This window comes from Haplochromis burtoni, unplaced genomic scaffold (assembly GCF_018398535.1).
Source record: "Haplochromis burtoni strain Fernald_Lab_line unplaced genomic scaffold, NCSU_Asbu1 Contig_70, whole genome shotgun sequence".
Classification (NCBI taxonomy): Eukaryota; Metazoa; Chordata; class Actinopteri; order Cichliformes; family Cichlidae; genus Haplochromis; species Haplochromis burtoni.
Genome location: NW_024582431.1, coordinates 853350 through 867819, shown reverse-complemented (window position 1 = coordinate 867819; position 14470 = coordinate 853350). Strand labels below are relative to the sequence as shown.

The 14470-nt window shown below is 39.7% G+C and overlaps 2 protein-coding genes across 2 annotated transcripts; one reads left to right on the top strand and one right to left on the bottom strand.

Annotated features, from left to right (window-relative positions):
- Positions 1–1052: 1052 nt before the first annotated feature.
- tk1 (thymidine kinase 1, soluble) lies at positions 1053–4803 on the top strand. The gene is made up of 7 exons (XM_005925060.3): positions 1053–1414; positions 1554–1585; positions 1983–2096; positions 2666–2759; positions 3365–3454; positions 3733–3852; positions 4191–4803. The coding sequence occupies exons 1-7, from the start codon at positions 1343–1345 to the stop codon at positions 4368–4370; spliced, it is 702 nt and encodes a 233-aa protein (XP_005925122.1). The 5' UTR covers positions 1053–1342; the 3' UTR covers positions 4371–4803.
- A 239-nt stretch (positions 4804–5042) lies between these two features.
- On the bottom strand, positions 5043–13923 carry syngr2b (synaptogyrin 2b). The gene is made up of 4 exons (XM_005925058.3): positions 13630–13923; positions 9428–9665; positions 7889–8025; positions 5043–7324 (listed from the first exon to the last, which is right to left on the bottom strand). The coding sequence occupies exons 1-4, from the start codon at positions 13747–13749 to the stop codon at positions 7049–7051; spliced, it is 771 nt and encodes a 256-aa protein (XP_005925120.1). The 5' UTR covers positions 13750–13923; the 3' UTR covers positions 5043–7048.
- Positions 13924–14470: the final 547 nt, after the last annotated feature.

The window sequence follows — 14470 nt, the reverse complement described above, 5'->3', positions numbered from 1 at the left end:
CATACAGAGGAATAGCATGTAAATACTGTGGGTCTTTAGCCTTGTGAATAAATACTTTGGCCAAAATAAGTAAACATAGGCCCACTGTTTTGTTTCATAAACACCAAAGATAATAATTACTAAACTCCATCTACATATCATTGTTTTTATAAAAGGGATGAAGACAAAAAATTAATAAATAAACAAGCTTTGTGATAAGGTGGTGCTTAAATGATGCTCAGTTGTTACCAAGGGGGCAAAACTTCGTCAAGAAAATATACAATATAAAACCATGGATAGATACAAGGCATGCATCCAAATTCTGGCCCTATCTGAATCTCTCAGCAGACATACAAGGCAGCATTTTTCCAATTCCATTTCATTTTTTATTCTATTGTCCAATTAAGATGAGCCAATGTGAACTGTAGCTTCAGTTTTCTGCTCTTAGATGAAATAGGGTTACCCGGGTGTGGTCTCCTGCGCTAGCTTCCACATGTTGTTCATTCAGAGATGCTTTTCTGCACACATTGCAACGAGTGGTTATTTGAGTTGTATTTCCTATCACCTTGAAGCTGTCTGGCCATTGTCCTCTGACATCAACAAGGCATTTTCACCCAGAGAACTGCCATCCAGTGGATATTTTCTCGTTTTTGAACCATCAAAGTAAAAAAACAAATCCCAGTAGACCAGCAGTTTCTGAAATACTTATGATCACCTTTCTTTGAACTTTCTTTGAACAGGTTGTCTTGACCACCTTGCTTCCATGATTCGATACTTGTGCAAACAACTAGTTGAACAGGTGTACTTAATAAACTGACAAGCCAGTGTATATTACAGTGAAATATCATCAAGTGACCCTGCAATCAAACTTGTAATAAAATTAACCTCATGCATATACAGTAGATACTCCTTGTATGTTAATGCATAAAATATATGAAACAACACCTTTTGCTTTTATACTCAACATAAAAACATTACTTACATTATTTTACGTAAGCGCATAGGGGTCTTACTTAAAAAATATTAACATAAAACTGTAAATTATTAAAGAAAATATGCGCTTTTAGCCTAAAAAAGAGAGCCTTTCTTTAGCCCTCCATTTTTTAGGCTAACGAAACACCCCTCTTGGCTCTGATTGGTCAATAGTGGCAGACATGAGCCGTTGAGCCTGTTTGGCTCAAACTATATCACGTGACTCTGTGCTGATTGGTGGAACTGTGGATAAATCCGCTGACAACTGCCGGCGCGGCAAATTCAACTTCTTGTGTCCTGACTACATTATCGTTTTGTTGATAGTAGCGGTTGTAATTACCTGGTTTTTTGTCTGTTATTTTTTTTATTACTAAGTTATTGTGTATTTTAAATGAACATGGACTGCGTAGATTTCCCAAGAGTCCTACCAAACTCACCGAGGAAAGCCCGGGGACAAATTCAGGTAGGTGTCTACAACAAAAGTTACCCTCAGGTAATTAAGAAAATATAAATAACTTTAAACGGTGCATACCTGTGGTGATAAAAACTGTTATCTAACCGACTTTCACGTCCTGACGTCGACTCTTTGTTGTCGTTTGCAGGTAATTTTTGGACCGATGTTTTCAGGCAAAAGGTGGGTTCTTCACTTATAAACCTAAAGAAAGCATTTTTAGAGCCGTTAATTAGCCAGTTTTTTACGTGCCCAACGTGTAAAATTATGTTAAAACAAACTATATGAAGATTTTCCGCCCAAATCAAAACTTCCCGCCAAATTCTGCATTGTTTATCCGGCTCCCATTCATAAAAACAGTTCATGTTACTGTACAGCGTACAGTTGATACACATTAATACAGCATATGGTACATTTTAACGATCAGTGCACAGATTTTTGCACTATTTTCATACTAATCATGTTATGTAGCATTCGTTACCGCGCTTACGTGTATAGTGTCTGCACTATAGCTTTATGTCCATGTAGAAAATAAACATCCAGCTTTAACTGATGTTTGCAAACTTTATTTATTCTGCAGCACTGAACTGATGAGAAGAGTGCGCCGTTTCCAGATAGCCCAGTACAACTGCCTGGTGATCAAATATGCCAAAGATACACGGTACTCCGACACGGGCATGGCCACTCATGACAAGTAAGCCTCGTTTTTTCTGTTTACTTTGTTGTTTAGCTGAGCTGTTCATATCCACAGAAATACCCTCTGGTTTTCATAATAGGAGGAAGAGGAGACATTAGCCCAATGCAGTCTTGCTTAGTAGTTCATTTTTAATTTGTGCACAGCTGCATGCAATTTTCCGACAAGTACACCTTAGGCTGGAAGTGCTCTCTCTGGACACATTAGTTCTTAACAATAATTTTGTTATACAGCAGAGGTAGAACACCTGAAAGCATAATCCCACTGATTGTCTTCATATAATAATGAACATCAAACAAATACAGCAATTAAGTAATTCTCTAAAAGGTGAGTTTTAATAAAAATAGAGAAGCTGCGTTTGCTGCTTCCTTTTACCTTAATCCAAGTTATGACACGTTAGCACCAGCTGACCTCTAGTGGTGAGACTTCTCAGATGTGCATTTTCCTGTGGAGGAGTTAGTGTGCAAATGGATTGTGTAAATATTTCAGCAGGTCAGTCACAGCAAATGTGACTGGCCTGCACATCATCTGTCTGAAGTTAAGTTCCTTCTCTCTGGTACATTTTTTAGAAGCACAATGGAAGCTGTACCAGCAAATTGTCTGAGGGATGTGCGGCCTTTGGCACTACGAGCTTGTGTGATTGGAATCGATGAAGGACAGTTTGTAAGTCTATCTATATATTTACATTTTACATTTACCCCATTGTTTTTTGTTTTTTTCTCTCTCCTTTTTTGAAAAAAATCCTATACTGCTACCTTTCTGACTTTAAAATAAAGTCCTTTTTTTTTATTAGATATTTTGATAGACATTTACTTTGTTTTTATTTATTTTTCCATTTTAACTAATATATTGGGTTTATTCAGTTTTGTTGTTTTGGTTTCTTACACTCTTAAAATTTTAATAGCCATTGTGCTATTTTTTTTTAATTTATTTATTTTATTTTCTCTAGCCTTGTTTTTAGTTATTTCTTTTATATATTTTTACTTTTTTCATCCATTTTCTTAAAATTTTGGATTTAAAATATTTAAAGTAATTTCTGAATTTCATTTGATGTGCTCCCTTAGGCTATTCTAAACTTACATTTCAGCTTATTTTTAATTTATTTAAAATTGGTCGTCACAGAAACTTGTTTTGTTACTTTGTCAGCCATCTGAGGTTGCTAGTTGCACTGGCCTGAATGACCAGTGCTTAAAAAAAATTATTTGATTTAATAGGTCTTTACTTGCATAGAGACCTTCATTAAATACTCTGCTTCCTTCATGTTGCAGTTCCCAGATGCTGTGGAGTTTTGTGAGGAGATGGCTAATTTGGGGAAGACAATCATTGTAGCTGCCTTAGATGGAACCTTCCAGAGAAAGGTGAGTAGTGTCCACATATCAGTGCGATACAGGTAGACTGTGGCTGCTGCAGGGCAACACCAAGCACCGCTCTGGGAAAAAGGGGTAACAAAATGTCCCAGACGATGAACATTTTTAAGGAAATGCTGAACAATCTGCAGGAGCAGAACTGATGCAGACGGCTCAATGCGCTCATTATTCCACACTACATTGTCTATTCTTTTCTTGTAATGCAATTATACCTCTGTTCATTCAGTGATATTGACTGTGCTTTTCTGCTGTCCTGCACATTCTTGTAGGCGTTTGGAAACATCCTGAACCTTGTTCCTCTGGCGGAGAGTGTAGTGAAGCTCCACGCTGTCTGCATGCAGTGTTTCAAAGAAGCTGCCTACACCAAGAGGATAGGAGCTGAAAAGGAGGTGAGGAGGCATAACTGAGGCTGTGATAAAAGAACTCTTCAAAGGGTGGTGATGAGACAGACTTAGTGTCTGTATGCAGTAAATATATTAAAAACATAAAAGAAGTGTTCACTTATATTTAATTAGTGATTCTGGATTTAACTGGAACTAACCCATCTTTGATGAGCATGATGCTGATGACTTCAAACGAATGAAAATATGCCATAGAAAATCCAGTGATATAAAATAATGACAATTTTTCTCACCATTTCCTGTATTTTCTCCAGTGCTTTAGAGTTGGAGATGGAGAGTCTGCAATAAATCTGTTGTATACTTATAAAGTCTTGTCTGTGTCATAGGTGGAAGTGATTGGTGGAGCAGACAAATATCAGGCGGTGTGCAGAAAGTGTTACGGAGGTCTGATGGTTGACAAAGAGAACAGTTCTCCCTTCAGGAACGAAACTCCACAAAATGCCCTCATAGGAAAACTCGTGGACAGCGGTGTTCCCAGGAAGCTCTTCTCCTCTCTACACCTCTGAAGACGAAACAAAGACTTGGTGTACAAGTTCAGACATTTAATCGTGTGTGTGTGTGTGTGTGTGTGTGAGCAGATTGCAGAGTAAATGGGTTTTTATTTGAAATAACTGAATCTTTATTTGTATGTCTGCTAAAGAATATGATCAAATCAGATTATTTGGTTTGTATTTGGTGTCTATTTGATAGATATATATATATTATTTACTTGACGCACTTAATAACCTTGAATCTAAGTAAACAACCTGCTGTCACAGAATTCAGTGTTTTGGTGATATCTGTAACATTAGTTTAGGTTGCTTTTGACATCTTGAACTGTAGCATTAGTAAATGTAAGGTGTTTAACAAATGTACTGACATTCACAAGGCCATACTCAATGGAAACACAGACTCAACGTTTTACTATATATTGTAAGTAAAATGTGTGGTGAAACTCTTTGCCATTTCTGCAGAATTCTTTACTTTTAAGATGTAAATGTTTAGTGCATACTGTGATATGTAATTACCGGTAAATACACTCACAAGCATCTGAGGCCTAAAATAACCTGTTTAAATCCAGGCAGACTCAAAGGCTGTGCTGTGAGCTGTCATGTTGGGATGGGAAAGTACAGCATATCCTCTGCAAACTATATTAAACTTGTACTACTGCAGCAAATGAATGACGCAGCATGCACAAGACGCCTGAACCTATGACTTTATTCAACAGTTGTGCATCTGTGACATTGGCACGAAGGCAAAAGAAACTGAACTTGATCAAAAACAAAACAGGAAATGATAGAAAAACCAATGAACCAAGCACAATTTGATCAGTGTTTATAAAACTTGCAGACCATGCAAATCAAACCAGTCTCGCATCTAAAACATGAGGCTATGTGCATTAACCCAGTTATGATTAACATTTAAGCAAAAGCACAAATGCAGGATACTTTGTACTTGATACGTGCAGCAAATAATCACTTTACATTTTTGTCACTGAGGCAGATATGGCTTACTTTTGAAGCTGCAAACAGGAAATAATGTTAAAGGAAAACATAGTTGAATCATTTCAAGCTCCTTTCACTGACAACTACGGGTTGCTAATTTTGATTTCAGAACTTTCAACAGTATGGAAATTAACAAAACTCATTCACGCACAGCAGTGAGGGCAGCTGTGATGCACAGCTGCTTAACCTTAAAATAACTTCAAGATTTAATCATGGCACAATTTACTATCATTCACCATCTTACATATGTCATTCAAATTTCTCCCTTTGATGCACAAATGATAAATAAGCAATGTTTTCATACAGTTGGCTTCAGTAATTTATGCACATCTTTAAAGGAACAAACCTTATTCCCCATCCACGGATATAAAAGCAGAAGCATAAGAAAAATGTTTAGTGAGTATGAGCCCATCCAACTGACAATTCAGAGTTTGCACACCCACGCCAAAACTGATGCCAGGCCAAGTTTTGAGTGTAATCAGATCGACAACAGCTGAGATTAAAAACCAGCAAACATTTAACTGTTGGGCACAAAGCAACATTGCATAACCCCAGATTTTCTAAGTGTATGTGGTGGATGCACATGTTGCAAATTAAGCACTTATTCTGTAACTATACTAACACACAGGGTATATTTCCTCTCCCACAGTGAACACTAGAAGCAGATAATAATCAGTGTTGAGGAAACAAAATGTCACTGAGACCTTGGAGGAAGTGTGAGGCTGATCTGTTCACAGGCTAGCAAGAAAGCATTGTAAATGGCAGTTAATAAATTACTCGTCTGTATTAGGATATGGTAAATCTGTTCAATGAATGCATAGTTGTGTAGAGTCTCCTCCCTCCTCTCTATCTTAAAGGTGGGATCAAAGTCCAATGAACGCTGCTGCAGGCTGGAAACATTTAACCAATTTTTTTTACAAACACAAATCTGCTGTATTTGCCTCAGTCAGACTTGATTAAATTCAGGGTCCTCACAGTTAGTAAACATGGAAAAGAATACATTTATGGATAGATAATTTTATGGTTGTATGTAGACTCCCAAGTTTCACAAAATACAATTCTGTCAGAATTTGGCTTTACAGTAGTTTTTCACACTAACAGTCAACTCGCATTTGCAAATTAATTTAATACCTCGTAAACTAGTTGCATCTCCACAGGCTTAATAAATTGAACAAACAAAACAAAACAAAACAAAACGTATGACCAAATAAGAAAATATAATCAGGCACATACAACCATGAAAATGGCAGTTTTACTTGTGAATTGTTTGTATAAATGCATATCCTCAAGTTCCAACAGATTCATGAGCAACACATTAAATGCCGGCCTCGTCCACTTGTGGCTGTCATAAGCACTCTTCATAATGTCACATTATGTGACCCTCTTCTACCTCCAGGATCTGCTCATTTGAGGTAAAAGTTGCATCTTTGCACAGGGGTCAAAGGTCAGATTACCCAATCATCAGCACTAATCTCAGCAGTCAGCCTGATGTCTTAAGACCTGATCACAGACCCACTGACGTAAACAGCAGTGTTCCTCTTCTCTAACATGGAGTTGCACTGCTCAGGCTCTCAAATCTGACATCGTTAAATCAGCGTGAAACCACATCAATATGATATAGCTCTGCGGGTGTGCAGTGCAACTGCAGTCAGTCCACCGACAGACGAACACCACCTGGCCCATGTGACCTCCCCTCTGTCTCAGTAGCTGGGCGGCTGGTAGCCGGCATCTACCTTGGGCGGGAGGTTTTGGGCGAGAGGAGGCTGCTGTTGGATGTCAGGCAAATTGCTGGGATAGGCTGTATAAGTAGTGGGGGTGTAAGTGGTGGGGGTGTAAGTGGTGGGATTGTAGGAGGTGGGGGCATAGGTTGGAGGATAAGGGGTGGCAATATCCGGCACCGTCTCCGTGTAGGTAGGGATGGCAACATCCTTTACACCATGGCGGAAACGACCCAGGGCGAAGTATGTTAGGATTCCCTGCATGATGAGAATAAAAATGATGAAGTCATTCAAGCTTCTGTGAAAAATGTGCAAGTAATTAATCACACGAGAGGCCGATGAGCATTTTTTCAGCAATAACAGAAATAATGCAAATTTTACACAAGATTAAAAAATTAATGGGAGACACTCATTATGCACTGATGAGCCAAAAACACTGAGCATTCCTGCCTAAAGTGTTAAACCTCTGTTTTCTGCCAGAAGCAGCTCTAACCTGCTGAGGAATAGGCTAGAAATACAATTTGAAGGGCTCTGTGGTATCTGGCACCAAGATGTAAGCAGCTCTTTAGAGTGGACTTATTAGGCTTTTCCTTATCCTCTGTCATAGATACACTGTTATCTTAATCTTAATGAAAAGCTACAAGACTGGGGTTAACAAACACATCTAAGGGAATCAGTACATTTTCTAAAATGTTAAAGCACTCTTTTAAATCAGAAAAAAGTACAACATCGAGTACACAATCAAAATATCTACAAAATACTTTCAAAACTAAATTTTACTGAATGCTAAAGTGACTAAATCAAAGCCGCAATCCCACTCACCCAGGTGGCGATAGAGAAGAACGAGAAAGCGATGGTGGCACGTGCGGCGTCTTTGGGGATTGAGTGGTCATCGGGAGTTTTACTCCACTGACTGGCCAACAGGCAGAAGCACACAAACCACAGGAAGGTCCACACTCCTAAAACAAACATCCAGAGAAACGGACGCACAAATGATCACCTTTTCCTCACTGGATGGAGGAACAGAAGCGTTCAGCTGAAAATACAGATATGAAAAGATAAACAAAAGGATTCCCCCGTCTCCGTCTGCTCGCACGAAAACGCGCCGTTTTTCCAAACTAACACTCTTTTGTTTTCCTGAAGAATGGCTGACTGTGGAAAGCCGATGTCTGTTTATTTTCATCTGAATATGTGAGGTCATACTCCTCCTCCACCCTGCAGCTCATTCCACGTCTAATGTTGCAATGATGAATACTGCGTTATGTCAGGGAAACAGTCAGCAGCCTGTCCCAGATTACACCAACACTCAGAGGCTTTCGACATGAACAAGTTCACGCTTTAGGAACAGCTTGAATGCATGAATCACTCGCTTTCTTGCGTTTTTGACGATGGTGGTGAAAACACTTCAATCTATAATCTCCATAAGATGCTCAATTAGTTTATGACGTGATGACTGCAAAGGCTGTAGCCATTTAGCTCATGCCAAGTGGATGCGAGTATCATCTTGAAAGAGAGCACTCCCATCAGGACGCGAATGATTCAGAGAACCAAGTTTAAAGAAGAAAGAAGCGCCATTTCAACAATACGTTTGAGTTTATCTAGATCACTGAAATGAATGAAAGAAGAAACACATATTTCTGACCTCAAAATCGGGAAATGTTCTGTTATTTTATTGTTTATCTTAATTTGGTGTAGTATGAATGGCAATGGGAGAGCTCTTTATCCGTAGAAAAAATAAATAAATCTAAAACTTATGAAAACACAGTTAAAATGCAAAAATCTATGCCTTCCACATTGCACATTGTCCAAAGCCATCCAGTGGACCAGACCTGAGTCTTTATTGGGCCCATTCTGGTCACTGGGCCTTTATGTTTGACACCCTTGCATTATAGGATTAAAGGTGATCACTAAGAGGTACTTTGTATTAACATGTAGTGACCCTTCCCTCTATGTCAGGAGTGGGTAATTCATATTCCCAAGGACAGATGCTCCAAAGGGAAACAACAGCACAAACAGAGCCGAGGGTACAATTCGGTGACTCTAATTAGCAGAGGTGAGGCCCAGGAGATAGCAATCACCTATCACCTGTCAATCAAAGCAGCCATGCCCCAACTTTAACTCTTCACAGAATCCAAATGAGTGAGTTCTAAAAATGCTTTCGCCCTCTTTACAGCTGCTACGAATAGATAAATTACATATAGAGGCTGAAACTATGTTTGCACCAGGCTGTAAACACGCTTCTGCAAACACACCCACCCACTTTGCATCACCACCAACTATTTTGCCTGTCATTGCCTCAGGTTTTTCTGTCAGTCTCTTCTTCCTTGTGCAATCTTTATAAAAATAAACGTTCATGCTCACCAGAGAATCCCAGGTCAGCAACGACAGCAAACCTCCTCTCCTCTGCGTTGCTCATAAAAGGCAGGTAAACGTCCAACACGAGGAAGGCCACACATGCCAGGAAAGCAATCACCCCGATACCGACTGCATAATGACACGCCGAGTCGTTGTGATTGAAGATGCATTTGGCTTCAGCTTCGTAGGGGGTGTTAACGTAGCCCTCTCCCGTGATACAGGCAAACACCACCATGGCAAAAATCTACAGAAAAAGAGAAAAGAAGGCGGGCATTAATGAAAACGAATGAAGAGTAAATAAACGCGGAATTGTTGGTAAAAGCTGATGTTTGCATCGCTCAAAATATCTCAAACTAATCAGGGTCCAGACATCCTCCTGGACTCAATTTATGAATGATGTGCAGGGATATCTCAGCCCTGGCAGAGGTGTCCAGTCTTAAGCTGATCTTGTTTGACTTAATGTACATATAAACTTGTGACGCTCATAGCGAATTCAATAAGCTAAGAGTCAACAAAAACAGATATTTTTCTATCATGTGTAACATGTGCCGCAAATCCACCATTATAATATTGTTGTTTAAAAATAAAATTCATCCAATGTGATGTTCGGCATGTACAACTGTGCCCTGGAGAGCTACAATAGGCTAGACGAAGATACTGTGTGAGCAGTTTGGAGATACTTTAGGTTTGTTAAACCAACAAGTTCTACTTTTTTCTTCGTGGTTTAAAATAGAAGAAAAAAAAAAAACACCCAGAAAACCTGATAAAAATGCAGCGGCAGCTCTGTCGCTGTCAGCTTCTTGCTCGCTCTCTCTTTAACATTTGTCAGGGTTATTGTCAGTTACAGTAACATTATCATCCTTTACTTGTCTGAGTTGTCTCCAATCATGCACACGGTGAAACAGACCAGAGGAGAGAAACCAGCATGACTTTAAACGACAGGAAAACGCAGAAATGACTCTCATACCAAACTACAATGACAAAAAAATACAAATAATTTTTCTTGGTTGCACTATGCATTATTTAAGTAACTGATGAATAGTTACATTTATGTATTTATTTACTTGTTACATTTTGTTTCAGTCATTTTTTATGCCATGTCTGATGTTTACTTATAGTTAGGAATAAAGTTTATGAATTTTACACTGGACACTTTGTATTGCCAAGAACCCAACGACACCAGTGTCAGTACTAAAGAAGTGCTGTATCACTGTGTGTCTGTGTCTCTGCATCAAGCAGAGGCTGGATATTTAGAGTGAAGGTCACCAAAATTGGCAAAATGGATGGAAAACAACAATCTGCATTTTAGATATGCTGTTGTTAATAAACATAAAACCAGGAAAAGATCTTCACCTGTCTTTGGATCTGTGAGTTCAGTGTAGCTTACAGAACGTTGGCGCGCAGATCAAAAATTAAACCTGTTGGGCAAGTAAAGAACTTTGTGCTTTCAAGTGTTATTTGTTTTTCAGACCTTCAAACATGTGAAGGTGTTTAACTCTTTGCAGGCATTACATGACCTTTTCAGCTCCTTCCAGACAGCCGTTGTTCTAACTTTATGAAAAATGAAAGTTCCTAGAAAATACGTAATGTGCTGTAGCATGAAGGCAACATGTAAAATACTTTTTAAGCAGCCAATTCTTCAATAATGTGTTTTTGTATGCAACAGCTGGAAGTAGGATCAAAAAGAGGCCTTGTTTTAGAACTCATGTGAGAAAGTTAGCAAACACCCCCAGGTTTGTCTTGTCTTCACACCACATCTATCAAAATGAAATGAAACTGTTTAGCAACAACAAAGTCACAAAAGCGGGTGATTTTTGTGGAAAATGGACAAGCTACATAATTATAACATAACATCTTTTCTTACTATCAATTCTTGAAATATGGACTTTCCTTCATGTTAGTATGTGGAGTGTTTATTCCCTCTGACAGGCTGTCCCGTGGTTGGCTTCCCTGTGCTCTGGTTACCCACCTAACCATGTGACCTACTTCTGAGTGCAGCTGCCTGCCATGTGATTCCTGAGATGCCACCAGCTCCCTAACATTGCTTATAATGAGATCTGGGAGGAGGACAGAGAGAGACTGTTTAACTGGTGGGAAGGGAAAGAAGGCCAAAGTCCTGCTGGTGGGATGAAACCAACGATACAGAAAATGAGCTGCAGACAGAGACATTGGAGAAGTGAAAAGCGGGGAGGGGGGTTCCCTAAAATGGAACAAAAGTAAGACAGGGACTTTCAGAGGAGTAGATGGAAATTTTTGTACATTTTTAAAAGAACAGAAAGTGTTTGTGCAATGAATAACAAATGTCGAACTGACGCACAAGTGTCACATGTTGATTTGAACTTTCAGTCAATAAGCAACGCAAATAAGATTTGTTTGGATGACTTGTTTTTGCATTAAACCTAAATGACACGCATTTAGTTACATAAATATACTGCAAATATACTGTTTCAGGGAAGGTGTAGCTACTTTTAATGGCCAGGAGCGAGTGTATGCCCTTTTTTGTTTCAGGTAAGGCTGTTATAGCCCTTCCACCCAAAAAGCAAAAAAACAAACAAAAAACCCAAAACAAACAGGTGTGTAAAAATATGTAACAATACAAGTGATCAAAATAACAAAAATATAAAAAGACTCTGTGGAAAAGAAACAACTGGACATACCCTTTATACAGGAAATGTCTTAAGTTTGTGGTCAGATTGGTCAAAACTGTTATTTAAACAACAGTTGCTGTTCATACTTAGAAAGGTCTCTCAATCATATGGAATTATAAGTGCAAATTCAGGAAGGCATGCAGGAAGTTTGCCCTGGAGAAGCTACGAAAAGCAGTAAAATGACTGAATGTAAGGAGAGTCATATTTACTAAGAAAACTGGTACAAAATAGGAAGATAAATCCCACAATCATGTTGTTGGAAAGTTCTGAGGAACTGGAGGCGATTCGCACTTCTCCTTTTCCCATGTTTTGGAGCACACTATGTGGTAATGCGGTATTCCAATAAAGGTTAAACTGTGTTGAATGATATTGCAAAAGTTTTTGTATTAAAAAAAAATATTTGCCTAGTTACAACAGCCGGGCAACATATTCCATTCACTGGTACACAATTCATTCGTTACACACAATATTGCAATAAATGCCAGCGTTAATGGAAAATGGAAAAAAAAAGTTAAATAAAAACTATGATAACACTGGTCCCAGGACCAGGTGTGCTCCTCTTTTGTGCAATCATACATGCAGGTGTCATTTTCTAAGATTAAAATCACCAGAGATACACAGTGATCCAGCCTGGAAGAATCTGAGATGAGCACAGCTGCACTGCATATGTGTGCGAGTCACAGGGGGAGATCAGTAGCAGACATTCAACAAGCATAACAGAGTAGCGGGTGTCACCTTACCTGCCTGTTAGCCCCTGTTTACCACTGACACACATATACAACAGCTACAGCTACAACCAAGGGCACAGTCTGTCCTCATCTGCCACACTAAAAACTGTTCACTCTGCAGATTAATGTGTGCGCTCGTCTTTGCCCGGGCCTGTCCTGCACGGGAGAATATTAATCTTCATTTACAAAGCACACGACAGTCAAGCCTAGTACATTCTGTGGAGATGTCGTAGCTCGATTTCAACTAGGAAGTGTTCAAGGACAGAAAACAATCCTTCGGTGTCTGCTCAGTCACTCAGGGTTGCACAACAGTATGTTTTTCACTATATCAACGGTCTCATTGAGATTCATTTAGGACTTTGCACATCCCAAATTCTGCGTGCCTTAAGATTTACCCAGCAACAGGTGATTAGGGCTGTAAAAGTTCCGAGAACTTTCTCTCAGCACGATTTCCCCTTTTCAATGTAAACACCACCTACTCTGACGCTTCAGCCTCGAATAATAAAGACTTTTAAAAACATCGACTTCCATCCGCTGTGTGAAGTGAAATTATGAGAATGTAATCTTGTGGATTATAAGGAGTTAATTATTAATGCCGATATCTGGCAGGTAGTGTTTTCCCGGAAGTGCAGTTTTCAGTCAGCAGCAGCGGGGGTGACCTGCGGCGCTGTCACGGAGAGTCTTGCTGTAAATACGACGCCCGCCGGAGGAAGCGCACAAAGCTGCCCGCTGTCCCGCGGCATTACCAACGTATCTCATCTCTTCACCTCTGTGCGCGGACTTGCTCACATACCCCGCTGGACCTTTAGTTTCAAACACAAACAGCACTCACCCAGCTGAGAAAGCGCACGATGGTCTGAGGCTGGCGGATAAACTTGTAAAAGTCGAAACCTCCTCCTGCGAGCGCAGCTCCGTACGCACTTACACCGCCCGTCTCCTCCATGTCTGCCATTCAGCCGATCCTCCGGTGCGAGTAGACCTAAGGGGAAAGCAACGCTCCGGTCACAGTCGACTAAAACTACCAGCTACCGCCGCCTCCTGCACTCAAGTGGGACCAGCTCGGAGACACCTGAGGTAGCCGCTGTGCGCAGAAGGGGCGGAGCTACACAGAAAACTGTCGCCAAGTTACTCTTCAGCGGGAAATACGTCGTAACAAAACTTGGTGGCGAAGTAACTATCAGCTACTGTGATTGGTCCGCTCAGGATTACCGACGCTTACTGCGCGTTTTCGGCAATTTTTTCACTGGAGTCTTCAGCGAGAGAACAACAACCATCGCGATAATACGATCATAACAAAAATGATAATAATAACAGCGTCAACATAAGGACTCAAAAACGCAGACAAACTATCAGAACTGATGAGATATGGAAACGCTAGTGGGACAAATAAGTTTGCCTCTGAAAAACAAACACACACACACACACACACACACACACACACACACTTGCATTTTATATCTAAGTGAGGAAATCTAATTGACACAATGCGTTCCCTAAACCTAACCATCAAATATGAATGTCTAACCTTTAGCCTAAACCTAACAAGAACCTAACACACTAACACTAAAACCACATTTTGAGCGTCAAAAATGCCTTCAAACTTGTGTGGCTCAGAAATTGGTTGGTTACTTATATTAGTAGATAGACTGTAGTGAACATGATTTATGAAGGGG

Excerpts from the sequence above, each read along its gene's own strand:
- tk1 (XM_005925060.3), top strand. The coding sequence starts at position 1,343 with ATGAACATGGACTGCGTAGATTTCCCAAGAGTCCTACCAAACTCACCG. Across the intron at positions 1,415-1,553 it reads AAGCCCGGGGACAAATTCAG|GTAATTTTTGGACCGATGTT; the intron begins GTAGGTGTCTAC and ends TGTCGTTTGCAG. Across the intron at positions 2,760-3,364 it reads GAATCGATGAAGGACAGTTT|TTCCCAGATGCTGTGGAGTT; the intron begins GTAAGTCTATCT and ends TTCATGTTGCAG.
- syngr2b (XM_005925058.3), bottom strand. The coding sequence starts at position 13,749 with ATGGCAGACATGGAGGAGACGGGCGGTGTAAGTGCGTACGGAGCTGCG. Across the intron at positions 9,666-13,629 it reads TCGTGCGCTTTCTCAGCTGG|ATTTTTGCCATGGTGGTGTT; the intron begins GTGAGTGCTGTT and ends CTTTTTCTGTAG. Across the intron at positions 7,325-7,888 it reads TCTTCTCTATCGCCACCTGG|GGAATCCTAACATACTTCGC; the intron begins GTGAGTGGGATT and ends CTCATCATGCAG.